This window comes from Rattus norvegicus, chromosome 6 (genome assembly GCF_021556685.1).
Source record: "Rattus norvegicus strain SHRSP/BbbUtx chromosome 6, alternate assembly SHRSP_T2T, whole genome shotgun sequence".
In the NCBI taxonomy this organism is placed as follows: domain Eukaryota; kingdom Metazoa; phylum Chordata; class Mammalia; order Rodentia; family Muridae; genus Rattus; species Rattus norvegicus.
In genome coordinates, this window is record NC_141539.1 from 138,586,998 (window position 1) to 138,614,889 (window position 27,892).

General features: G+C 45.6%; 2 gene segments (V, D, J or C); both read right to left on the reverse strand.

The window, feature by feature from the left end:
- Positions 1 to 27,892, reverse strand: part of LOC134479197 (Ig gamma-2A chain C region-like) — a 398,327-nt gene that overhangs the window by 155,032 nt on the left and 215,403 nt on the right.
- The window catches only part of LOC148005505 (Ig gamma-3 chain C region-like), a 53,067-nt gene that overhangs the window by 1,774 nt on the left and 23,401 nt on the right, over positions 1 to 27,892 (reverse strand). Inside the window, 5 exon segments of the C gene segment in view lie at positions 94 to 224; positions 1,666 to 1,980; positions 2,080 to 2,409; positions 2,508 to 2,552; positions 2,918 to 3,208. Coding sequence covers positions 94 to 224; positions 1,666 to 1,980; positions 2,080 to 2,409; positions 2,508 to 2,552; positions 2,918 to 3,208 — 1,112 coding nt within the window.

Here is a 27,892-nt window from a genome sequence, read left to right on the forward strand (position 1 = left end):
GGTATGGGACAGGTAGGGACATCATGGGTCACTATGGGGATGGCTTGGGTATAGTGTAGATATTGTGGGGATGGTGGGGGAAATGGGGCTGACCTTGAAGAGTGTGACAGAGGCGCTGTAGCACACACTGAGCAGGAAGAGGCTGATGAAGATGGTGATGGTTGTCCAGAGCCCGTCCAGCTCCCCGTCTTGGGCCTCAGCACAGGTTTCATTCAGTTCCAGCTCTGCACAGAGAGGGCAGTCAGTCCTTGCCCCAACAAAGTGGGGCTAGGGCCATTCCCTGTGTGACAGGAGGCTGTGTGTAGACCCAGGAGAAAGCTGCAGCCTGACTGGTCCAGCAGACCCTCCCTGGGGCCATCTTTCTTTTCTGTTCTCTCTAGATCAGAAACTCCAGCTCCCCAAAGTGCTGCAGTTTTGTCCCTGAGCTCACCAGACACCCTGGACATGATGGTGGTCTGGCCTGTACAGTAGGTCATTCTGTGTGTCCCCACCTTCAGTTCTGAGCCTGGCTAGGGTGAGTCAAGTCTTGAGACCCCTGTAGGTAGAAGCTCTGCATCCTGCCTGATCTACTGCCTGTCTCCTGGTGACTGAATTCAGAGGGCCAGAGTGAGGGTAGAGCCCGTGTTTGGTGATGCCTGGGCTTCCTAGAAGGTCCACATTGGGAAGTGAGCCTGGTTATACAGCTATGGGAGAGTGTTAACTTTAAGGGATGAAAATAGGGAAATAGGGATAGAGGGTCAAACTGGGTTTAGGGGTACTTGTGTGTGTTAGGGGTAAATGGTTAGGTGTCCATGAGAGATCTTTCATCTGCACTGGTCCAAATGTGGACATTTAGATAGTGTTTAAGTATATCCGGACACTAAGATGGACTTGGTGGCTATACAGGTTGCCTAGGTGAGGTATCAATGGGTGAATGTATGCTTGGAGGTACCATGAGGTTTGAGTGATGCTTAGCAGGCTGGTTCTAATAGTTCTATGTGGGTATCTGAGTAGCCACTTCCTTGGGAGCAGCTAGAGTCACAGGTCTCAGTGTCTTGGAGCTTAGGTCTGAACGGATGTCATATGGGAGGTAGTGTCCTTCAGAGAAGTCATCCCTATCCCTATCTCTGGAGGTCTGGCCGAGATGAATGGACTTCATGTATGACTAAGACTCTGTCAGTGTCACAGCTTGCCTATGTAATGCACACAAGACCTCCTTGGTCAAGATAGGTGAGTTGTGGTAGAGGGAAGGACAGACAGACGAAGGTGGGGTTTGTGTTGAGGTGGGAGGCATTCCCTATGCTGATTTTTTGGGATATTTTCTATAGTTATTTCCAGTCCCATCACAGAACAGTTGCTGGTTGTGGGGAAGAGTATGGAGAGGGCCCCTTGGGCCAAACTTAGTATCCAGAGAGGGAGGATCTCTGGCAAGGCCAGGTACACTTGCATGCTCTGGGTCTGGCAGTGTAAGACCTTGTTCTTTCTTGGAGGGTAACTTACACCTTGAACCCTGGCCAGACCCCACAGCCTGTGGCTGAGGCATATCGTGAACTATATACCATATAAAGAACCAGGCTAATCTCACAGGGTCCCATCTCTGGGTGCTTTATTTATAGGATCAGGGGTTAGGGCTGGTGTCAGTGTCTTGTAAGACCTGGGGTGTGGCTAAGCACTGTGCTCATTTACCAGGAGAGCGGGACAGGTTCTTCTGTGTGTGGTGGTTATGAAGAGCCTCGTGCACCACAGAGCAGGTATAAATGTCTCCTCGCATCCAACTGTCCGTGTCCACACTGAGCTTGCTGTAGAGGAAGTAGGACTCATCTGAGTCCAGCACGGGTAGGGTGTTCTTGTAGTCCTGCTCCAGCTCCCCATTCCTTTCCCACTCCACACTGATGGATGGGGGGTAGAAGCTGGTGACCATGCAGGTGAGGCTAACCTTATTCTTGGACATTTGTTCACGAGGTGGAGGAAAGGTGTATACTTGAGGTGTCCGGGCTTTTCCTGTGGGGTTAGAAGCAGACACAGAGGTCATGGCCGTCCACGCAGGCATTTATTCTTACGCCCATCCCAGCCCCCATGAAGTCAGCCTGAAGTTCCCACCTCTGGGTTTTGAGATGGTTTTCTCGATGGGGCTTGGGAGGTCTTTGTTGTTGACCTTGCATTTGAACTCCTTGCCGCTCATCCAGTCCTGGTGCTGGATATGGAGGGTACTGACCACTCGGAAGGTACCGTTGAGCTGCTCCTCATGGGGTTGTGTCTGAGCTGTGAATACTCGTACGTTGTCCACAAACCAGCTGAACTGGACGTCTGGCTCCTCCTCGCTCACATCCACCACCACACAGGTGACCTTGGGGGTCAGGGTGATCATGAGTGTATCCTTGGGCTTTGGGGGGAAGATGAAGACAGATGGTCTACCCAAGTTGTCATCACCTGGTGGAGAGAGATAGGGTGGGTCAGCAACTGTCCTCCATCATTTGGCTGTTTGGGACGATCATGTCTTGGAACTAAAGGATACTTAAATGACTTACATGAACAGATATCTGTGGGGGGTCTGGGCTTGGGTCTTCTGGGCTCTGCAGAGAAAAGACTGGGCATTAATGGGGCCTGGAAGGGAGAAGGCAATAGTCTGGGGAGGAGAACGATGGCCCTAGTGTTGTCTCAGGCCAAGGTGTTCCTGGATATGACCATTTACAAGTTGAGACCCATGTCCACTTCTGTGTGTCCCTGATGTGAGCTACTGGTAGTCATTCCAGAGGACCACTTTCTGAGTGTGAGGAACACAAAAAGAAGTTTCTAGGAGGTAGACACAAAGGAAGCCCACTGCCCTGATTGGTGTTGTCTCTCTGCCAAGGTCTGTTCAGTTTGGTTGTTCTATACAAGGGGTTGACCCCAGCCTGACCTCCTGATTAAATATTATCTCCCTTGGTCACCCTCTTACCAATTCTCTTGATCAAGTTGCTTTTGGTGGCTGGGTGGGCTACGCTGCAGGTGACGGTCTGGCTGGACCAGGTGCTGGAGGGAACAGTCACCGAGCTGCTGAGGGTGTAGAGCCCAGACTGCAGGACAGCTGGGAAGGTGTGCACACCGCTGGACAGGGCTCCAGAGTTCCATTTTACGGTTACCGGCTCAGGGAAATAGCCTTTGACAAGGCATCCTAGTGTTACCAAGGATCCAGATGTGCCACTGCATCCAGGGACCAAGGGATAGACAGATGGGGCTGTTGTTCTGGCTGCAAGATAGGAAGATGTGTGAGCTTATCAGACAGGGCTGGATCCAGGCACCTGGAGGAGTTCTGTCCTTGGTCCTACAAGGATGCCAGGCTTCTGCAAAGAGCATGCATATCACCTAGACCAAGGCATCACCTTGACGGTTCCAACTGCCTTACCTTAGACCCTCTCCACCCCAGGATCACCAGCTAGGCTTGGCCAGTTGAACTTCTGAGCACGGCTCTATTCCAAATGCATTTTCAGAAAGCTGGTGGATGAGTTCTCCATGTGTTTCCTATGTCCCGCTCTAGAGCCTCTTGCATCTGTGTCTTGAGGCTGTGCACGTCATTCGTGTTTCCCTTCAGTGAGTCTTCATTGCCTTCCCTGGCTCTGCCTGTCCTGCTATGCTGCCTCTTGCTGTCCTGGTGTTCCTTTGCTCCCTCTCCTGTGTCACTGGTGCCAGCTTATGTGTCTGGCATCTGTTTTTAATAGGCCTTGTTTTTAATTTGTGGCCCTGGTCTCAGGTCTTTCACACATTCAGGTCCATGACCTTGGTCATGCAGGCTAAGCCTTCAGAGTTGGGTTTGAGCTAAAGAGAGTGAACAAATCCCACTCCTAGGCTCCTGACTCTTGAGTCTACACTGACTGCACGATGTATGGGACACTTCCTCAGCCTCTGGGTTACTTCAATTCCTAAATCTGGGCTCTGGGCTCTGCTTGACCTTGGTACTCTTTGAATCTTCTTCCTTGACTTCTGAGGTTCAGCAAGCCTGTCATGAACCTTCCCATCATGGGCATCCCTGGTCTGCCCTGTCCTGACTTCTCTGGATGTCTCTGTGCTTCTTGTCCTCTGCAGCGTGTTTTATTAATGGATATCTAATGAGCTCAGCTCTAGTTCCCCTACTGCCTCTTCTCTTATCCTGAACCCCACACTCATCCCTGCCTTCTCCTGTGTCACTGGCGCCAGTGTCTCCAGATCCCAACGAGTCCCCCTTTTCTTTCTAGAAGCTTTGAGCCCCTGAGTTTAGGATATGCTGCCATTCACGAGGAAACTGGTTGTCAGGCTATATTCTCTCCAGCCCAGGTCTCCTTCTCTTAGCTTCAGGATCATCCTTCTTTTAACCATAGCTGCTGGCTCCTACTGCTCATACCCTGATATGCCCCCCGCCCCCGCCCTGTGCATCCAACTCTATACCTAACTTCTGTAAGAGTTTGACCTTCCTACGGTATGTTCCTCTTCATCTCCAGAAACTAAAATGGGCCCCCAGTTGAGAACTGCTGTCTATATTGTTCCTCGGAAATTGTTAGCTGCAGGGACTTTCCCTGCCCTGCTTAGCCAAGGCCCTTCTTGTCCCTCATTATCGATTCTCTCTTGCCTGTGAGTTAGACAGGCCCCGGGCACTTTCCCTTTCTCTTTCTCCATCATTTCCCCCTCCATCTAGTCCTTGCTCACAGTCCTATATCCAAACCCAGCTCTTACTATTTTCTTGCTAATAGGTATATACAGATACGAGGTGCAGAGCGGCTATAGGAGCGCTGACACAGCAGGGAGGTGAGATGACCAGTTTCCCTAAGCTGTCTCCTGTCCTCTCGCCTCACTGGATTCCCAAGCCCTCAACTGTCACCTCCTGACTCATCTCAGGTCTTCAAAGGCCCTGGGCTGGTTCATGTTTACTCTCCTGCCACAGCACTCCTAGTCGCCCTGGCTAGAACTACTGTGTTCCTGTGCTTGATCTGGTACCCTAGCACTAAAACCTGCCTCAGTACACTGTGGTCATTCACACTGGCTTCCCACACAACCACATGTCCTGGTTCCCTGTAACAACACAGTCCACTTTCCCACACTCCCATCTGCCCCAGAACCTTAGCAAGTGCTTGATCTGCGCCCCGTCCCCACCCCAAACTTCGACGTTTCCCAATCACCTTGTACATACTCAGCCTGGTCCCTCCAATTCCTACCAACCCATTCCCCTGTGGCTGCTCAATCTATCCTACCTGCTTGGTTCCTCTGCTCAAGAATTACCCCCTACCCTGACTCAGAAGCTGTATAACCTGGGACCTGTGATCTGACAGCCCTAGCTCCCCTGTGGCTCATCAGAAAGGTTATTCACATTTCTACCCACCTCAGTTCCCCAGAGGTGCCCAGCCTGGTCCCTACACTCCACCTACCCCAGCTCAGCTGCAGCTACTCTCAGCTTGATATCATATACTTCCACTTACCCCAGCTGCTCCAGAACTACCCAGCCTGGTCCCCACAGCCACACCTACCCCAGCTCCCCAGAGCTGCCCAGCCTGGTCCCCATAGTCACACCTACCCCAGCTCCCCAGAGCTGCCCAACCTGGTCCCCACACACCCACCTACCCCAGCTCCCCAGAGCTGCCCAGCCTGCTTCCTACACACCCACTTACCCCAGCTCCCCAGAACTGCCCAGCCTGGTCCCCACACACCCACCTACCCCAGCTCCCCAGAGGTGCCCAGCCTGGTCCCCACAGCCCCACCTACCCCAGCTCCCCAGAGCTGCCCAGCCTGGTCCCCACAGCCCCACCTACCCCAGCTCCCCAGAGCTGCCCTACCTGGTCCCCACATTCCCACCTACCCCAGCTCCCCAGAGCTGCCCAGCCTGGTTCCTACACACCCACCTACCCCAGCTCCCCAGAACTGCCCAGCCTGGTCCCCACATTCCCACCTACCCCAGCTCCCTAGAGCTTCCCGGCCTGGTCCCCACATTCCCACCTACCCCAGCTCCCCAGAGTTGCCCAGCCTGGTTCCCACACTCCCACCTACCCCAGCTCCCCAGAGCTGCCCAGCCTGGTCTCCATAGTCACACCTACCCCAGCTCCCCAGAGCTGCCCAGCCTGGTCCCCACAGCCTTGCTTAACCCAGCTTCTCACAGCTTCCCAGCTTGGTCCCCATATCCACACCTAACCCATCTCCCCAGAGCTGCCCAGCCTGGTCCCCACACACCCACCTACCCCAGCTCCCCAGAGCTGCCCAGCCTGGTCCCCACACTCCCACCTACCCAGCTCCCCAGAGCTGCCCAGCTTGGTCCCCACAGCCACACCTAACCCAGCTCCCCAGAGCTGCCCAGCCTGGTCCCCACAGTCACACCTATCCCAGCTCCTCCAGAACTACCCAGCCTGGTCCCCACACCCCCACATATCACAGCACTCCCAGGACTACTTGGCCTGGTCCCCATATCTCACCAACCCCAGCTTCCAAAGAGCTGCCCAGCCTGGTCCCCATACCCCCACCTACCCTACCTCCCCAGAGCTGCCCAGCCTGGTCCCCACACACCCACCTACCCCAGCTCCCCAGAGCTGCCCAGCCTGGTCCCCACAGCCCCACCTACCCCAGCTCCCCAGAGCTGCCCAGCCTGGTCCCCACAGCCACACCTACCCCAGCTCCCCAGAGCTGCCCAGCTTGGTCCCCACAGCCTCACCTACCCCAGCTCCCCAGAACTACCCAGCCTGGTCCCCACAGCCACACCTACCCCAGCTCCCCAGAGCTGCCCAACCTGGTCCCCACACACCCACCTACCCCAGCTCCCCAGAGCTGCCCAGCCTGGTCCCCACAGCCACACCTACCCCAGCTCCCCAGAGCTGCCCAGCCTGGTCCCCATAGCCTCACCTACCCCAGCTCCCCAGAGATGCCCAGCCTGCTCCCCACAGCCACACCTACCCCAGCTCCCCAGAGCTGCCCAGCCTGGTCCCCATAGCCTCACCTACCCCAGCTCCCCAGAGATGCCCAGCCTGCTCCCCACAGCCACACCTACCCCAGCTCCCCAGAGCTGCCCAGCCTAGTTCCCACAGCCACACCTACCCCAGCTCCCCAGAGCTGCCCAACCTGGTCCCCACACACCCACCTACCCCAGCACCCCAGAGCTGCCCAGCCTGGTCCCCACACACCCAGCTACCCCAGCTCCCCAGAACTGCCCAGCCTGGTCCCCACACACCCAGCTACCCCAGCTCCCCAGAACTGCCCAGCCTGGTCCCCACACACCCACCTACCCCAGCTCCCCAGAGCTGCCCAGCCTGGTCCTCACACACCCACCTACCCCAGCTCCCCAGAGCTGCCCAGCCTGGTCTCCATAGTCACACCTACCCCAACTCCCCAGAGCTGCCCAGCCTGGTCCCCACAGCCACACCTACCCCAGCTCCCCAGTGCTGCCTCAGCACTGCTGTTGGTGCTCAGGTTTTCCTGAGCTCCATGACCACCCTCTCTCCCAACTCCCCCTCACCGAATACCTCTGGGATCCCTGGAGGTGTTCAGTCTGGTTGTCCGAGTTCCCACTTACTTCAGTGTCCAGGTAACATCTCATCCTGTTTTCCTAAACTCCTAGGACTGTCCTGAAGCTGTGGAACTGCCACCTGGCTCCCTGTAGATTCTCAGCTTGGTTCCCCATATTGGCACCTGCCCAAATCTCCTTTAGCTCTCATCCTGGTACCACACACTCTCACCTATCCCTGTTATCTTTTAGCCTCTCAGCTTGGTCTCCCACCCACCCAGCTTCCTCAGCCCCACTATGGCTGCTCACTCAGATTCCTTAAGTTCATTCTCCTCTAGTTCTCCCGTAGCTGGTCAGTCTATTTTCCCATATTTCCAGCTACCTCGGCTCCTACATAATGGTTTATTCAGGTCCCCTAAGCTCCCACCTGCCCCAGCTCTCCTGTGGCTGCTCAATCTGGTACCTTAAAATCTTGGGTACCTCAATTCCTCTCTGCTGTTTCATAATTCCCAGAGCTTCTGAGTCTGTCTTTGTCCTCCCAAATGTCCAGCTTTCACAGCTCACCTGTAGCTGACTCACCTGATCCTAGGAGTTTCTTAGACTTCTTCCTGCCAATCTTGGCCTATTTCAGCTCAAGTTTGCCTCTGCTTCTCATCTCTTCCACACTGAGCTTGATTCCCAAACCTTAGAGATACCACTCTTGGCTTTGCCAGCACGCCTAGTGTCCCTCTTGGATGAACTATCAACTCACCTTTGTCAGCCCTAAAGATTTCTGCTGCAGAGCTCTGGCTCCTCTGGACACCTCCTCTCTGCTGATTTAGCTGATCTGGTCCTATAAGCTTCCAGACAGACCAAGTTCATCTCACAGGCCTCCTGATGTAGCCCATCATCTCCTTGAGGCTGACTCTGGTGGTGGTGGGAGTATTAGTAGTAGTTATTGTTGTGTGTGTGTGTTCAGATCCACTGGCCCATGTTCCACCCTGTGGCATTCCTAGACCCCTGTCTGGTCAATGTTCTTCAGGCTGTCTTACCTATACAGCAGATGGAACCCCTCCACAGTCTTGTATCTCAACTCCTTCCCACTCTTCCATGGGTTGTTGGTTGTTCCGTTCTGCTGATATTCACCACTGACCCAGACCTCCCACTGTACTCTCCTTTCTCTGCTGATACAACTCTTGCGTGGGAAATATAAAAGTGACTGTCTCTTTTCTTGCTTTGGCCCATGTCTGCCAGGAGCTTAGCTCTGGGATCCTTCCTCTCAGGAGCTGCAACCAAATTGTCACAAAGGTCTGAATGCCACCCCATACCCATCTCTGCAAGGCTAAGAACAGGATTGAAACTAGGTGTCAGAAGGTACTATCTAAAGTTCCCCTTTTTTAGGGGTTTCTGTGTCAGGGGATAAGGGGAGCCTAGATCAGGTCGAAGCTGCATCACGTGGATGGGTGGGGGTGGATGAGGTAGTACCATTGAGACCCAGGGGAGAAATCAGGAAGCCTGGCCCTTACCTGCTTCTCTGTGTTCATAGCCTCCTTAGGTTCCTGGGCTGGCTGAGTCTGTTCTCTGTCTTTATCATCTCTCTGGATAGGGAGGCTTTTTATTCAGGTTAAAGTCCAAATATGGTGGCAGTGTCTCCCAGTTCTCTCCAGACAGTGCTTCCTTAGGGGAATCCCAACCAATCTGTGGTTTAGGAAAGAGAATGGGGGCTGACAGCAGGTGGATAGAACACAGAGTATGAGCCTGATGGTGACCAGAACGTGTTAAAGACTTCAGCTCACATTCAGGAATAGCATAGCTACAGAAGGAACCTGTGCTAGTGGCCAGGAGGGGCCTTTGGTTATACTTTGAGAAGACCTAGGCAGGGAAGGTCCCTGGGGCTGGCTAATATGGCCTGTCCAGAGGACAGGGAATACACCGAGACAGGGAAAGGAAAGAGAAAAACTGGTACAGCAATGTGGTGTGCACAGGGCAGTGGATTGCATGGGGAGAAGGGAGGGATGATGTCATAGAACCAGACAGGCATGTGTCAGAGGGTGAAGTGCAGGTTAGAAGAGGGGGGCAAGGTCTGCAGGGTTCTGGGACTGAAGGGGATGCACCAGGATCACAAGGGATAGGAATATGGCCATCTTCTTCAAGAATGGTGGTAGACTCTAAATTTGAAGGCTGAGGGTTCCTGGAAAGAGAGAGTTCCTTGGGAGTAGAGACAGCAGCACCAGTGACACAGGAGAAGGCAGGGGTAAGTGTGGGGTTCAGGATAAGAGAAGAGGCAGTAGGGGAACTAGAGCTGAGCTCATTAGATTTCCATTAGAAAAACACGCTGCAGAGGACAAGAAGCACAGAGACATCCAGAGAAATCAGGACAGGGCAGACCAGGGATGCCCATGCTGGGAAGCTTCATGACAGGCTTGCTGAACCTCAGAAGTCAAGGAAGAAGATTCAAAGAGTACCAAGGTCAAGCAGAGCCCAGAGCCCAGATTTAGGAATTGAAGTAGCCCGCAGGCTGAGGAAGTGTCCCATGGGCATCGTGCAGTCAGTGCAGACTCAGAGTCAGGAGCCTAGGAGTGGGATTTGTTCACTCTCTTTAGCTCAAACCCAACTCTGAAGGCTTAGCCTGCATGACCAAGGTCATGGACCTGAGTTTGTGAAGAGCACATGGGAACTGAGAGCAGGCACCACTAATCGGGCCACACACCGGCTAAGTTGCTTTGTGATTGTTGGGATAAGACATCATGTCTAAAGTAACGTATAAAAGAAAGCATTCATTTGGGGTTGATTGTTTCAGAGGGTTAGAGTTCATGACTGTTATGGCACAGTGCATGACAGCAGGTAGGGAGGCAGGAAACTCAAATAGTAGCTGAGAACTTACATCTTGATCCACAAGCCTGAGGCACAGAGAACTAACTGGGAATGGTATGGATTTTTGAAACATCAAAACTTATTGCCAGTAACACAGTCCCTCCAAAAGGCCACAGCTCCTAATCCTTTCCAACTGTGGACCAAGTATTCAAACATATGAGTCTAAAAGGATCATTCTTATTTAAACCACCAGATAGGCTCCTGGCCCTCGTGTGTTCCTGGCCATATCAGAGTGCACTATACATTCAGCCCTGTGATAGAAGTCCCTGTAGACTTTTAAATTCTCAGCACAATTTAAAAGTCCAAAATCCAAAGTCTCTTCTGAGACTCAAGGCAATGTCTTTATTGTAAGCCCCATAAAGTACTAAAGAAAATTACATACTTTCATCATACAGTGATACTGACAAATATATTACCATTCCAAAAGTGAGGAATGGGGACATATTGAGGAAATACTCAACCAAAACAAGAGTGAAGCCAAGCGGAGAAAACTCCAAATCCTGTAGCCTTTTATAACTTTATCCAATGGCCTATCAGTGACTCCACACAGGGAGCCCGTCACACACTTGGCCTCATGAACTCTTCAGCACAGAGGAAGATCCTACAGTCCCTTTACTCATGTATCCTTCATGACTCTAAAGCCATAGCCATATAATTAATAATGCAAAGTTTAGCTGTCCACTTGGTATAGAGCTTGACTCCCTCCTGGAAATTATAACCAAAAATAAGTAATTCCTAGCATGGTCAGGCCTCTCACAGCAATAACACACTCCTTGATACCAATTTCTTTCTTAGTTATTTTTATATTTCTCAATTAGATGCTATGATCAAGTTAACTTATAAAAGAAGACATTTATTTAAGGGTTTACAATTTTAGAGGGTTAGAGGGCATGGTCACCATGATTGGGAGCATGGCAGTAAGCAGGTAGGCATGAAGGTGAAGCCGTAGCTGAAAGCTTACATCTTGATCTACAAACACGAGGTAGAGAGAGCTAACTGAGAATGGCATGGGCTTTTGAATCCTCAAGACCTGCTTCCCGTGACACAGCCCCTCCAACAAGGTCACACCACCTGATCCTTCCCAGACGGTTCTACTGATTGGGAACCAAGGATTCAAACACGCGTCTACAGGGGCCATTCTCATTCAAACTACTCTGGACAGTAACAAGTCAGGGAAGTAAAAAGGGAGATACAGGACTGCAGGAGCCTAGATGGCAGGGAAGGCAAAGTTGACAAAGAGGATGGAAGGTCAAAGGAGGGAACTTCACAAAGACACGGACTAGTCAGGAAACCTTACAGTGGAGTGGGGTCCAGACAACGTAGATGAGTAATTCAAGTGAGCATCTGCTGCTAACAAGCCCAGTTTCTGAATTTTGCCTGATCTTCCCAAAGGGCCAGGGAGGGCCCTGGGAAGGATTAGGAAGATGTCTTCCAAGGTCTTGGGTCCACCTATGTCTGATAGGGCACTCACATATTCCTCCTATATTGTAGCCAGAACCACAGCCTCATGCTTTCTTTCTGGATCCTGGCTGTGGGGACATTTCTGACTCCATGGTGATCTGGGGATGCCTAGTCAAAGGCTAGTTTCTTGAGCCAATGACCATGTCCTGGAACCCTGGAGCCCTGTCAGGTGGTGTGCCTGAACAAATGTCTATGTCCTAGAACCTCTGTTTCCTGTTCAGTGGTGTATAATCTTCCTACCTGTACTGAAGTCTGGATTCTACTCCCGCAGTGGCTCAATGACTAATCCTGGCAGTGCCAGGGCTAACAAGACCGTCATCTGCAATGTAGTCTACCTGGCCAGCAAGACCAAGTGGACAAGGAAGTTGGTAAGAGGGTAGCTTTGGGATTGAGGGGTTCACTGATCAGACTAGATCAGACTCCTGCCTAGACAAATCAGGTTGGGCAGCCTTTACCAGGGAAGGTAACGTAGTTCAAGTTGATAGGAGCTCCTGTTTGTATGTCTTTTGGAGTCTGTTGATGTACCTTTCATTCAAGGAGTGAACCCTCATGTTGGAGGCTTACATGCCATCTTCTGGTCACCCTACTTGTCAAAGATCATATTGAGAAGCAGCCTGACCTGAACTTACATTAGAGTCAAGCTCTTCCCCTCCGTGGCTTGGTGCCTTCTCTTTTTCAGACCTCATTACTTCCCACTCTTCCTTTTAGAATATCTGGGGGCTCTGAGGCCAAGATCATCAAGTGTCCCATGTGTCCAGATGAATCACTTAGCTTTGCTTCCCAGCTCCAAGATGAGGAAGAGTACCCAGGCTGTAGGGTGTCTCAGGTCCTGAGCCATCTCCACTTTTCATCACCAGCTCCTGAACTCCTAGGGTGAGAAAGTCTATCTTCAACTTTCATCCAAAGTCCAAGGATGTCTCTGACTTCCAAGATCATATATATGGCCCTGAGCCAGGAGGTCCAATTCAACTGGTTCATGAATGATAATCAGGTGCACATGGCTCAACTTGCAGGCCTGCAAGGAGCAATACAACAGAACCTTCCAGGTAATCAGCATTTTTAGCCAACATTGGCTGAAGGGCAAGGAATTCAAATGCAAGGTCAAAAGTGGACCCTTCTCAGTCTCCATTGATAAAAAAAAAAAAACCCCACATGATCATCTCATTAGATGCTGGGAAAGCATTTGACAAAATCCAGTAGATTGAAGTATTTTTTGGGTATATTGCCCATGAGTAGTATAGTTGCATTTTGAGATAGAGTGATTCTCATCTTTCTGAGGAACTGCCATACTGATTCCCATAGTTGCCTTACAAGCTTGTGTTGCCACCAGCAATGAATGAGTGTTCCTCTTTCTCCACAGCATCACTAGTATGAGCTGTCATTGTTTTTGATATTAGACATTCCGACAAATGTAAAAACGAAACCTCAGAGTACTTTTGATTTGCATTTTTTTGATTACTAAAAATGTCGGACATTTCTTTAAATGTTTCTCAGCCATTTGAGTTTCTTCTTTTGAGAATACCGTTTAGATAAGTACCCCTCTTTTAAGTTGGGGTTACTTTTTTTCTTGATGTCCAGCATTTTTCAGTTCTTTATGTATTTTGGTTATTAGTCCTCTATCAGATGTGTGGTTGGTAAAACTCTTTTCCCATTCTGTAGGCTGTTGCTTTGGTCTGAGTGACAGTGTCCTTTGCCATTCAGAAGCTTCTCAGTGTCATGAGGTTCTATTCTTCTTTTTCTTTTTACTTTTTTAATTAGATATATTTTTATTTACATTTTAAATGTTATTTCCTGTACATAAGTCCCTTATACCCTCCCCCTCCCCCATACGGGTGTTCACCCCCATCCACCCCCTTTACCGCCCTCCGACTTTCCCCTGCACTGGGGGTCAAACCTTGGCAGGACCAAAGGCTTCCCCTTCCACTGGAGCCCAACAAGGCCATTCTCTGCTACCTACTCAGTTGGAGCTCTGGGTCAGCCCATGTATAGTCTTTGGGTAGTGGTTTAGTCCCTGGAAACTCTGGTTGGTTGGCATTGTTGTTCTTATGGGGCCACAGCCCATCCAGCTCTTTCAGTCCTTCCTCTGATTCCCCCAAAAGGGGGTCCTGTTCTTAATTCAGTGGTTTGCTGCTAACATTCACTTCTGTATTTGACATGCTTTGGCTGTGTCTCTCAGGAGACATCTATATCTGTTCCCTTTCAGCATGCACTTCTTAGCTTCATCCATCTTATCTAGTTTTGGTGGCTGTACATATATGGACCACATGTGTGTCAGGCTCTGAATGGCCATTCCTTCAGTCTCTGCTCTAAACTTTGCCTCCATATCCCCTCCTATGGATACTTTTCCCCCTTTTAAGAAGGAGTGGGGGCATCTGCATTTTGGTCATTCTTCTTGAGCTTCCTGTGGTCTGTGGATTGCATCTTGGGTAATTCAAACTTTTTGGCTAATATCCACTTATCGATGAGTGCATACCAGGTGTGTTTTTCTGTGATTGGGTTACCTCACTCAGGATATTTTCTAGTTCATTCCATTTCCCTTTGAATTTCATGAAGTCATTGTTTTGATAGCTGCTCAGTACACCATTGTGTAAAAGTACCATATTTTTTTGCATCTATTTCTCTCTTGAAGGGCATCTGAGTTCTTTAGAGCTTCTGGCTATTATAAATAAGGCTGCTATGAACATAGTGGAGCATATGCCTTTGTTGTATGTTGGAGGATCTTTTGGGTATATGCCCAGGAGAGGTATAGCTGGGTCCTCAGGTAGTGCAATGTCCAATTTTCTGAGGAACCTCCAGACTGATTTCCAGAGAGGTTGTACCAGCTTGCAATCCCACCAACAATGGAGGTGTGTTCCTCTTTCTCTACTTCCTCCCTGGCATTTGCTGTCACCTGAGTTTTTGATCTTAGCCATTCTCAGTGGTGTTAGGTGAAATCTCAGGGTTGTTTTGATTTGCATTTCCCTGATGACAAAAGATGTTGAACATTTCTTTAGGTCCTTCTCAGCCATTTGATATTCCTCAGCTGAGAGGTTTTTTTTTTTTTTTTTTTTTTTAGCTCTGTATCCCATTTTTAAAATAGGATTATTTGTCCCCCTGCAGTCTAACCTCTTGAGTCCTTTGTATATTTTGGATATTAGCCCTCTATCAGATGTAGGATTGGTAAATATCTTTTCCTAATCTGTTGGTTGCCGTTTTGTCTTAATGACAGTGTCCTTTGTCTTACAGAAGGTTTGCAGTTTTATGAGGCCCCATTTGTCTATTCTTGATCTTAGAACATAAGCCATTGGTGTTCTGTTCAGGAAAATTTCCCCAGTTCCCATGTGTTTGAGACTCTTTTCCATTTTTTTTTTGTATTAGTTTGAGTGTATCTGGTTTGATGTGGAGGTCCTTTATCCACTTGGACTTAAGGTTCGTTCAGGGAAATAAGAATGGATTGATTTACATTCTTCTACGTCCTGACCTCCAGTTGAACGAACTCCATTTGTTGAAAATGCTATCCTTCCACTGGATGGTTTTAGCTCCTTTGTCAAAGATCAAGTGACCATAGGTGTGTGGGTTCATTTCTGGGTCTTCAATTCTATTCCACTGGTCTATCTGTCTGTCTCTGTACCAATACCATGCAGTTTTTTATGACTATTGCTCTGTAATACTGCTTGAGGTCACAGATGGTGATTCCCCCAGAAGTTCTTTTATTGTTGAGTATAGTTTTCGCTATCCTGGGTTTTTTGTAATTCCAAATGAATTTGCAAATAGCTCTTTCTATCTCTATAAAGAATTGAATAGGAATTTTGATCAGGATTGCATTGAATCTGTAGATTGCTTGAATTGCATTGAATCTGTAGATGGCCATCTTTACTATATTAATCCTGCCAATCCATAAGCATGGGAGATCTTTCTTTCTTCTGAGATCTTCTTCAATTTCTTTCTTCAGAGACTTGAAATTCTTGTCATATAGATCTTTCACTTGCTTGGTTACAGTCACACCAAAACATTTTATATTATTTGGGACTATTGTGAAGGGTGTCATTTCCCTAATTTCTTTCTCAGCTTGTTTATCCTTTGAGTAGAGGAAGGCTATTGATTTATTTGAGTTAATTTTATTCCCTGACACTTTGCTGAAGTTGTTTATCAGGCTTAGTAGTTCTCTGGTGTAACTTTTGGGGTCACTTAAGTATACTATCCTATCATCTGCGAATAGTGATATTTTGACTTCTTTCCTTCCAATTTGTATTCCTTTGACCTTCTGTTGTCTGCTTGCTCTTCCTAGGATTTCGTGTACTATATTGAATAAGTAGGGAGAGAATGGGCAGCCTTGTGTAGTCCCTGATTTTAGTGGGATTGCTTCAAGTTTCTCTCCATTTAGTTTGATGTTGGTTACTGGTTTGCTGTACATTGCTTTTACCATGTTTATATATGGGCCTTCAATTCCTGTTCTTTCCAGGACTTTTTATCTGGAAGGGGTGTCGAATTTTGTCAAATGCTTTCTCAGCATCTAATGAAATGATCATGTGGTTTTTATCTTTGTTTGTTTATATAGTGTATTACATTGATGGATTTTCATATATTAAACCATCCCTGCATCCCTGAGATGAAGCCTATTTGATCATGATGGATCATTATTTTGATGTGTTCTTGGATGCGGTTTGCAAGAATTTTATTGAGTATTTTTGTGTCAGCTTTCATAAGGGAAATTGGTTTGAAGTTCATTTCTTTGTTGGGTCTTTGTGTGGTTTTGGTATGAGAGTAATTGTGGCTTCATAGAAGGAATTTGGTAGTGCTCTATCTGTTTCACTTTTGTGGAATAGTTTGGACAGTATTAGTATGAGGTCTTCTATGAAGGTCTGATGGAATTGTGCACTAAACCCATCAGGTCCTGGGCTCTTTTTGGTTGGGAGACTTTAAGTAATTGCTTCTATTTCTTTAGGAGTTATGGAATTGTTTAACGGTTTATTTGTTCCTGATTTAAATTTGGTACCTGTTATCTGTCTAGAAAATTGTCCATTTCCTCCAGATTTTCAAGTTTTGTTGAATATAGGCTTTTGTACTAGGATCTGATGTTGTTTTGAATTTCCTCAGATTCTGTTGTTATGTCTCTCTTTTCATTTCTGATTTTGATAATTTAGATACACTCTCTGTGTCCTCCGGTTAGTCTGGCTAACGGTTTATCTATCTTGTTGTTTTTCTCAAAGAACCAGCTCCTGGGTTTGTTGATTCTTTGTATAGTCCTTTTTGTTTCTGCATGGTTGATATCAGCCCTGGTTTGATCATTTCCTGCCTTCTACTCCTCTTGCGTTTTTTTTTTATTTGCTTTTGTTTTAGAGCTTTTAGGTGTTCTGTCAAGCTGCTGACATATGCTCTCTCCTTTTTTATTTTGAAGGCACTCAGAGCTATGAGTTTTCCTCTTAATACCACTTTCATTTTGTCCATAAGTTTGGGTATGTTGTATCTTCATTTTCATTAAATTCTAAGAAGTCTTTAATTTTTTCTTTCTCTTCCTTTACCAAGTTGTCATTGAGTAGAGTGTTATTCAACTTCCATGTATATGTGGGCATTCTGTAATTATTGTTGTTATTGAAGACCACCCTTAGTCCATGGTGATCTGATAGGATTCATGGAATTATTTCTCTCTCCCTTTGTATGTTGAGGCCTCTTTTGTGACTGATTATATGGCCAATTTTGGAGAAGATACATGAGGTGCTGAGAAAAAGGTATATCCTTTTGTTTCAGGATGGAATGTCCTATAAATATCTGTTAAATCCATCTGGTTCATAATTTCTGTTAGTTTCTCTATGTCTCTGTTTAATTTCTGTTTCTATGATATCTCTATTGATGAGAGTGGAGTATTAAAGTCTCCTAATATTATTGTGTGAGATACAATGTGTGATTTGATCTTTAGTATGGTTTCTTTTATGAATGTAGGTGCCCTTTTATTTGGAGCATAGAGCATAGATATTTAGGATTGAGAGTTCATCCTGGTGGCCATTTACTTTGATGAAAATGAAGTGTCTTTCCTTATCTTTTTTGATGACTTTTGGTTGAACGTCAATATTATTTGATATTAGAATAGCAGCTCCAGCTTGTTTCTTCAGACCATTTGCTTGGAAGGTTGTTTTCCAGCCTTTGTCTCTCAATGTCTGTCTTTGTCTCTGAGGTGTGTTTCCTGTACGCCTGGGTCCTCTTTATGTATCCATTCTGTTAGTCTATGTCTTTTTATTGGGGAATTGATACCGTTGGTGTTGAGAGATATTCAGTAAGAGTGATTGTCGCTTCCTGTTATTTTCATTGTTTCAGGTGGAATTATATTTGTGTGTCTCTCTTTTGCTTTCATTTCAAGGAGATCACAGTCTTCCTTTTTGTATGGCATAGTTTCTCTCCTTGTGTTGGAGTTTTCCATCTATTGTTCTTTGTATTGCTGGATTTCTAGAAAGATATTGTGTAAAGTTGGTTTTGTCATGGACTATCTTGGTTTCTCCAAGAATGTTAATTGAGAGTTTTGCTAATTGTTAATTGAGAGATATTGTAGCCTGGGGTAGCATTTGTGTTCTCTTAGGGTCTGTATGACATCTGTCCAGGATCTTCTGGCTTTCACAGTCTCTGGTGAGAAATCTGGTGTAATTTTTATTGGTCTGCCTTTATATGTCACTTGACCTTTTCCCCTTACTGCTTTTAAGATTCTTTCTTTGATTTGTGCATTTGGTGTTTTAATTATTATGTGACAGGAGTTATTTCTCTTCTGGTCCAATTCATTTGGAGTTCTGTAGGCTTCTTATATCTTTATGGGCATCTCTTTCTTTAGGTTAGGGAAGTTTTCTTCTATAATTCTGTTGAATATATTTACTGGCCCTTTAATTTGGGAGTCTTCACTTCCTTCTATACCTATTATCCTTAGGTTTGATCTCATTGTGTCCCGGATTTCCTGTTTACTTTGGGCTAGGAGCTTTTTTGTTTTACATTATTTTTGATGGTTGTGTAGATGTTTTCTATGGTATGTTCTGAATCTGAGATTCTTTCTTCTATTTCTTGTAATCTGTTGGTAATGCTTGAATCTATGACTCCTGGTCTCTTCCTTAGGGTTTCTCTCTACAGGGTTGTCTCCCTTTGTGCTTTCTTTCTTTTTTTTTTCACACTTTCCCCCATATTTATTAACTTGAGTATTTCTTATTTACATTTCGATTGTTATTCCCCTAACCCCTCTCTCTCCCCTTCTACATGGGTGTTCCCCTCCCCATCCTCCCCCCATTACCGCCCTCCCCCCAACAATCATGTTCACTGGGGGTTCAGTCTTAGCAGGACCCAGGGCTTCCCCTTCCACTGGTGCTCTTACTAGGCCATTCATTGCTACCTATGAGGTTTGAGCCCAGGGTCAGTCCATGTATAGTCTTTAGGTAGTGGCTTAGTCCCTGGAAGCTCTAGTTGCTTGGCATTGTTGTTCATAAGGGGTCTCGAGCCCCTTCAAGCTCTTCCAGTTCTTTCTCTGATTCCTTCAACGGGGGTCGGTCTCGTTCTCAGTTCAGTGGTTTGCTGCTGGCATTTGCCTATGTATTTGCTGTATTCTGACTGTGTCTCTCAGGAGAGATCTATATCTGGCTCCTGTCGGCCTGCACTTCTTTGCTTCATTCAACTTGTCTAATTGGGTGGCTGTATATGTATGGGCTACATGTAGGGCAGGCTCTGAATGGGTGTTCCTTCTGTGTCTGTTTTAATCTTTGCCTCCCTATTCCCTGCCAAGGGTATTCTTGTTCCCCTTTTAAAGAAGGAGTGAAGCATTCGCATTTTGATCATCCATCTTGAGTTTCATGTGTTCTGTGCATCTAGGGCAATTCAAGCATTTGGGCTAATAGCCACTTATCAATGAGTGCATACCATGTGTGTTTTTCTGTGATTGGGTTACCTCACTCAGGATGATATTTTCCAGTTCCAACCATTTGCCTATGAATTTCATAAAGTCATTGTTTTTATTTTATTTTATTTTATTTTATTTTATTTTTTTTACTATCTTGAGTATTTCTTATATACATTTCAAGTGTTATTCCCTTTCCCGGTTTCCGGACAGACATCACCCTCCCCCCTCCCCTTCCTTGTGGGTGTTCCCCTCCCAAACCTCCCCCCATTGCCACCCTCCCCGCATAGTCTAGTTCACTGGGGGTTCAGTCTTAGCAGGACCCAGGGCTTCCCCTTCCACTGGTGCTCTTACTAGGATATTCATTGCTACCTATGGGGACAGAGTCCAGGGTCAGTCCATGTATAGTCTTTAGGTAGTGGCTTAGTCCCTGGAAGCTCTGGTTGCTTGACATTGTTGTACTTTTGGGGTCTCGAGCACCTTCAAGCTCTTCCAGTTCTTTCTCTGATTCCTTCAACAGGGGACCTATTCTCAGTTCAGTGGTTTGCTGCTGGCATTCGCCTCTGTATTTGCTGTATTCTGGCTGTGTCTCTCAGGAGCGATCTACATCCGGCTCCTGTCGGTCTGCACTTCTTTGCTTCATCCATCTTGTCTAATTGGGTGGCTGTATATGTATGGGCCACCTGTGGGGCAGGCTCTGAATGGGTGTTCCTTCAGTCTCTGTATTAATCTTTGCCTCTCCCTTCCCTGCCAAGGGTATTCTTTTTCCTCATTTAAAGAAGGAGTGAAGCATTCACATTTTGATCATCCGTCTTGAGTTTCGTTTGTTCTAGGGATCTAGGGTAATTCAAGCATTTGGGCTAATAGCCACTTATCAATGAGTGCATACCATGTATGTCTTTCTGTGAGTGGGTTAGCTCACTCAGGATGATATTTTCCAGTTCCAACCATTTGCCTACGAATTTCATAAACTCGTTGTTTTTGATAGCTGAGTAATATTCCATTAACCACACAAAGACCCAACAAAGAAAGAGAACTTCAGACCAATTTCCCTTATGAATATCGACGCAAAAATACTCAATAAAATTCTGGCAAACCGAATTCAAGAGCACATCAAAACAATCATCCACCATGATCAAGTAGGCTTCATCCCAGGCATGCAGGGATGGTTTAATATAAGGAAAACCATCAACGTGATCCATCATATAAACAAACTGAAAGAACAGAACCACATGATCATTTCATTAAAGTCATTGTTTTGATAGCTGAGTAATATTCCATTGTGTAGATGTACCACATTTTCTGTATCCATTCCTCTGTTGAAGGGCATCTGGGTTCTTTCCAGCTTCTGGCTATTATAAATAAGGCTGCTATGAACATAGTGGAGCACGTGTCTTTTTTATATGTTGGGGCATCTTTTGGGTATATGCCCAGGAGAGGTATAGCTGGATCCTCAGGCAGTTCAATGCCCAATTTTCTGAGGAACCTCCAGACTAATTTCCAGAATGGTTGTACCAGTCTGCAATCCCACCAACAATTTAGGAGTGTTCCTCTTTCTCCACATCCTCGCCAGCATTTGCTGTCACCTGAGTTTTTTTTTTTTTTTTTTTTTTGGTTCTTTTTTCAGAGCTGGGGACCGAACCCAGGGCCTTGCGCTTCTTAGGTAAGCGCTCTACCACTGAGCTAAATCCCCAGCCCCGTCACCTGAGTTTTTGATCTTAGCCAGTCTCACTGGTATGAGGTGAAATCTCAGGGTTGTTTTGATTTGCATTTCCCTTATGACTAAAGATGTTGAACATTTCTTTAGGTGTTTCTCAGCCATTAGGCATTCCTCAGCTGTGAATTCTTTGTTTAGCTCTGAACCCCATTTATTAATAGGGTTATTTGTCTCCCTGCGGTCTAACGTCTTGAGTTCTTTGTATATTTTGGATATAAGCTCTCTATCAGTTGTAGGATTGGTAAAGATCTGTTCCCAATCTGTTGGTTGCCGTTTTGTCCTAACCACAATGTCCTTTGCCTTATAGAAGCTTTTCAGTTTTATGAGATCTCATTTGTCGATTCTTGATCTTAGAGCATAAGCCATTGGTGTTTTGTTCAGGAAATTTTCTCCAGTGCCCATGTGTTCCAGATGCTTCCCTAGTTTTTCTTCTATTAGTTTGAGTGTATCGGGTTTGATGTGGAGGTCCTTGATCCACTTGAATTTAAGCTTTTTACAGGGTGATAAGCATGGATCAATCTGCATTCTTCTATATGTTGACCTCCAGTTGAACCAGCACCATTTGCTGAAAATGCTGTCTTTTTTCCATTGGATGGTTTTGGCTCCTTTGTCAAAAATCAAGTGATCATAGGTGTGTGGGTTCATTTCTGAGTCTTCAATTCTGTTCCATTGGTCTATCTGTCTGTCTCTGTACCAATACCATGCAGTTTTTATCACTATTGCTCTGTAATACTGCTTGAGTTCAGGGATAGTGATTCCCCCAGAAGTTCTTTTATTGTTGAGGATAGTTTTAGCTATCCTGGGTTTTTTGTTATTCCAGATGAATTTGCAAATTGTTCAGTCTATCTCTCTGAGGAGTTGGATTGGTATTTTGATGGGGATTGCATTGAATCTGTAGATCGCTTTTGGTAAAATCACCATTTTTACTATATTAATCCTGCCAATCCACGAGCATTGGTGATCTTTCCATCTTATGAGATCTTATTCAACTTCTTTCTTTAGAGGTTTGAAGTTCTTTTCATACAGATCTTTCACTTGCTTGGTTAAAGTCAAAACAGGGATTTTATATTATTTGGGTCTATTATGAAGGGTGTCGTTTCCCTAATTTCTTTCTCGTCTTGTTTCTCTTTTGTGTAGAGGAAGGCTACTGATTTATTTGAGTTAATTTTATACCCAGTCACTTTGCTGAAGTTGTTTATCAGGTTTAGTAGTTCTCTGGTGGAACTTTTGGGATCACTTAAATATACTATCATATCATCTGCAAATAGTGATATTTTGACTTCTTCTTTTCCAATCTGTATCCCCTTGATCTCCTTTTGTTGTCTGATTGCTTTGGCTATATATATTCAAGAAGTATATTGAATAAGTAAGGAGAGAGTGCGTAGCCTTGTCTAGTCCCTGATTTTAGTGGGATTGCTTCAAGTTTCTCTCCATTTAGTTTAATGTTAGCAACTGGTTTGCTGTATATGGCTTTTACTATGTTTAGGTATGGGCCTTGAATTCCTATTCTTTCCAGGACTTTTATCATGAAGGGGTGTTGAATTTTGTCAAATGCTTTCTCAGCATCTAATGAAATGATCATGTGGTTTTGTTCTTTCAGTTTGTTTATATAATGGATCACGTTGATGGTTTTCCGTATATTAAACCATGCCTGCATGCCTGGGATGAAGCCTACTTGATCATGGTGGATGATTGTTTTGATGTGCTCTTGGATTCCGTTTGCCAGAATTTTATTGAGTATTTTTGCGTCGATATTCATAAGGGAAATTGGTCTGAAGTTCTCTTTCTTTCTTTTTTTTTTTTTCCGAGCTGGGGACCTGAAGTTCTCTTTCTTTGTTGGGTCTTTGTGTGGTTTAGGTATGAGAGTAATTGTGGCTTCATAGAAGGAATTTGGTAGTGCTCCATCTGTTTCAATTTTGTGGAATAGTTTGGATAGTATTGGTATGAGGTCTTCTATGAAGGTCTGATAGAATTCTACACTAAACCCGTCTGGACCTGGGCTCTTTTTGGTTGGAAGACCTTTAATGATTGCCTCTATTTCATTAGGAGTTATGGTGTTGTATGAATGGTTTACTTGTTCCTGACTTAACTTTGGTAACTGGTATCTGTCTAGGAAATTGTCCATTTCCTCCAGATGTTCAAGTTTTGTTGAATATAGGCTTTTGTAGTAGGATCTGATGATTTTTTGAATTTCCTCTGATTCTGTAGTTATGTCTCCCTTTTCATTTCTGATTTTGTTAATTTGGACACACTCTCTGTGTCCTTTCGTTAGCCTGGCTAAGGGTTTATCTATCTTGTTGCTTTTCTCAAAGAACCAGCTTTTGCTTCTGTTGATTCTTTGTATGGTCCTTTTTGTTTCTACTTTGTTGATTTCAGCTCTGATTTTTATTATTTCCTGCCTTCTACTCCTCCTGGTTGTATTTGCTTCTTTTTGTTCTTGAGCTTTTAGGTGTCCTGTGAAGCTGCCGATATATGCTCTCTCCTGCTTCTTTCTGCAGGCACTTAGAGCTATGGGTTTTCCTCTTATCACAGCTTTCATTGTGTCCCATAAGTTTGGATATGTTGTACCTTCATTTTCATTAAATTCTAAGAAGTCTTCGATTGCTGTCTTTATTTCTTCCTTGACCAGGTTATCATTGAGTAGAGCATTGTTCAACTTCCATGTATATGTGGGCATTCTTCCCTTATTGTTATTGAAAACCAGCTTTAGGCTGTGGTGGTCTGATATAACTCATGGGATTATTTCTATCGTTCTATATCTGTTGAGGCCTGTTTTATGACCAATTATATGGTCAATTTTGGAGAAAGTACCATGAGGTGGTGAGAAGAGGTATTTCCTTTTGTTTTAGGATAGAATGTTGTATAAATATCTGTTAAGTCCATTCGGTTCATGATTTCTCTTAGTCTGTCTATGTGTCTGTTTAATTTCTGTTTCCATGATCTTTCCATTGATGAGAGTGGGGTGTTGAAATCTCCTACTATTATTGTGTGAGGTGCAATATGTGCTTTGAGCTTTCGTAAGGTTTCTTTTATGTATGTAGGTGCCCTTGTATTTGGAGCATAGCTATTTATGATTGAGAGTTCATCTTGGTGGATTTTTCCTTTGTTGACTATGAAGTGTCCTTCCTTATCTTTTTTGATGACCATTGGTTAAAATCGGTTTTATTCGATATTAGAATGGCTACTCCAGCTTGCTTCTACAGACCATCTCTTTGGAAAGTTGTTTTCCAGCCTTTTACTCTGAGGTAGTGTCTGTGGTACATCTACACAATGGAATACTAGTCTCCTATCAAAAACAATGACTTTATGAAATTCATAGACAAATGGATGGAACTGGAAAATATCATCCTGAGTGAGGTAACCCAATCACAGAAAAACACACATGGTATGCACTCATTGATAAGTGGATATTAGCCCAAATCCTCGAATAACCGTAGATCCACAGAACACATGAAACTCAAGAACGATGACCAAAATGCAAATGCCTCACTCTTTCTTTAATAGGGGAACCAGAATATCCTTAGGAGCAAATAGGGAGGCAAAGTTTAGAATTGAGGTAGAAGCAACCCCCATTCAGAACCTGCCCCACATGTGGTCCATACATATACAAACACCAAACTAGATAAGATGGATCAAGCAATGAAGTGCAGGCTGACAGGAACCGGATGTAGATCTCTCCTGAGAGACACAGCCAGAATACAACAAATGCATAGGCAAATGCCGTCATTAAACCACTGAACTGAGAATGGGACCCCTTTGAAGGAATCATAGAAAGGACCGAAAGAGCTTGAAGGGTCTTGAGACCTCATATGAACAACAATGCCAACCAACCAGAGCTTCTAGGGACTAAGCCACTACCCAAAGACTATACACGGACTGACCTTGTGCTCCCACTGCATAGGTTGCAAAGAATAGCCTAGCATGGGCACCAGTGGAAGGGGAAGCCTTTGGTCCTGCCAAGACTGAACCCCAATTCAATGTGATTGTTGGGGGGAGGACAGCAATGGGGGGAGGATGGGGAGGGGAACACTCATAGAGAAGGGGTGGGGGAGGAGTTAGGGGGATTTTGGTCCGGAAACCGGGAAAGGGAATAACAATTGAAATGTAAATAAGAAATACCCAAGTATTTTCCGAAAGAAAAAGAAAAGAATTTGGAAACCACCCAGATGCTCTTCAACAGTAGAATGGATACAGATAATATGGTACATCTACACAATGGAGTACTATTCACCTATCAAAAACAATGACTTCATGAAATTCATAGCCAAATGGGACTAGAAAATATCATCCTGAGTGAGGTAACCCAATCACAGAAAAACACACATGGTATTCACTCACTGATAAGTGGATATTAGCCCAAAAGTTCCAATTACTCAAGATAACAATCCACAGACCAATGAAGCTCAAGATGAAGGACAACCAAAGTGTGAATGCTTCAGTCATTATTAGGAGGGGAACCTAAAACATTCATAAGAATGTCTATGGAGTCAAAGTTTGGGTTAATGAGTGAAGGAATGGCCATTCAGAGCCTGCCCCACATGGGTATACAGCCCATTTATATACAGCCAGCAAAACTAGATAAGAGTGATGAAGCTAAGAAGTGCATGCTGACAGGAGCCTCATACAGCAGTCTCCTGAGAAGTACAGCCAGAACATGTCAAATACATCGGTGACAACTAGCAGCAAAGCATTGAAATGAGAACAGGATCCTTGTTGGAGTTATTAGAGAAAGGATTGAAAGAGCTGAAGGGGCTTGCAACCCCATAAGAATAACAATGCCAACTAACCAGAGCTCCCAGGGACTCAACCACTATCAAAAGACTATACATGGACAGACCCATGGCTCCAGCTACATGTGTAGCAGAGGATGGCCTTGTTGGGCACCAATGTGAAGAAAAGCCCTTGTTCCTGCCAAGGCTGGACTTTTCAGTGTAGGGTAATGTCAGGGTAGGTAGGCGGGAAGGGGGCTTCGTTCCCCTTGTAGAAGAAGGGGGAGGTGGATGGGATAGGGGATTTATGGATGGGAAAGCAGGAAAGGGGATAACATTTGAAATGTAAATAAAAATATCCAATTAAAAATAGTAAATGATGAAGAAAGTGTCAGAAATAGAATATGTTATTAAACTCCCATCACCATTGAACATTAAACATCTCCTACCAGGAGTGATTTCCTTCCTTCACAAATTGCAGGAAGCTCCAACTATATGTGTAGCAGAGGAAGGTCTTGTTGGGCACCAATGGAAGAAGAAGCCCTTGGTTCTGCCAAAGTTGGAACCCCCAATATAGTGGAATGTTGGAAAGGCTGAAAGGGGGGGTTGTTGGGGAGAGGAACATCCTTATAGACAAAGGGGAGGAGGATGGGATAGGGTGCTTATGTCTGGGAAATCAGGAAAGGGAATAACATTTGAAATCTAAATAAAAAAATTCAATTAAAAGAAAACAAAACAAAAAAACAAGGACTTCATGAATTTTTTTCAGGCAAATGAATGGGACTAGAAAATATCATCCTGAGTTAGGTAACCCAGCCCCAGAAGGGCATGCATGATGTGTACTTGCCTACAATTGTATATTAGCCATAAAATACAGGACAACCATGCTGCATTCAACAGACCCAAAGATGTCAAATAACGGGGAGGTCCCAAGGGAGGATATTCAAATCTCATGCAGAATGGGAAGTAAAAGTTATCTGAGGTGAATGGAGGGAGTGAACTGTATAGGAGAGAGGATGGGCCAGGGAACAGGCAGGGGTTAGATCATGTGTCGAGAGAACTGGGGAGAGAGAAGGGAATTAAGTTGTTTGCAGGGGAGCGGCATCTCTAGGGTGTTCCAGAGATCTGGGGATGGGGAGGCTTTAGGGAATCTATGGGGTTGAATCTAGCTTAGACTCCTAGCAATGGCACATATGGAGCCTGAAATGGTCATCTCTGTACACTGGGAGGACTCCCAGTGGAGGGATTTAGAGAGTATCCCACCCACAAAGCCTCCACCCAAAACTTGTCCTGCCTATAAGATGTGGAAGGGCAAAGATGGAGCAGAGACTGAGGGAATGGTCAACCAATGACTCGCCCAAATTGAGATCCATCCTATGGGCTAGAACCAATCCCTGACACTGTTACGATATCCTGTAGATTTGCAGAAAGGAACATAGCATAACTGTCCTCTGAGAGGCTCCACCTAGTAACTGACTTGAACTGATTCAGAGATTTCCAGTCAAACATTTGACTGAATTTTGGGGAGTCTTGTGGAAGAGTTGGGGGAAGGATTCGGGGAGTGGATAGAAACTCCATAAGGGGACCAACAGAGTCAACTAACTTGAAACCTGGGGAGCTTTCAGAGATGAAACCACCAACCAAAGAGCATACAAGGGCTGGACCTAGACCACTCCTCATTTGTAACAGGTGTGCAATTTGTTCTTCATGTAGGTCACTGTCCCAGACTCTGTTGCCTTTCTGTGGATCCTGTTCCTGTACTTGGACTGCCTTGTCTGGCCTCAGTGGTATAGAATGCAGCTAGTCCTTCAATGACTTGATGTGCCATGGTGAGTTGGTACCCAGGAGTCCTCCCTCTTCTCAGGGTAAATAGGGAGGAGTGTTAGGAGGAAGGACGTTTT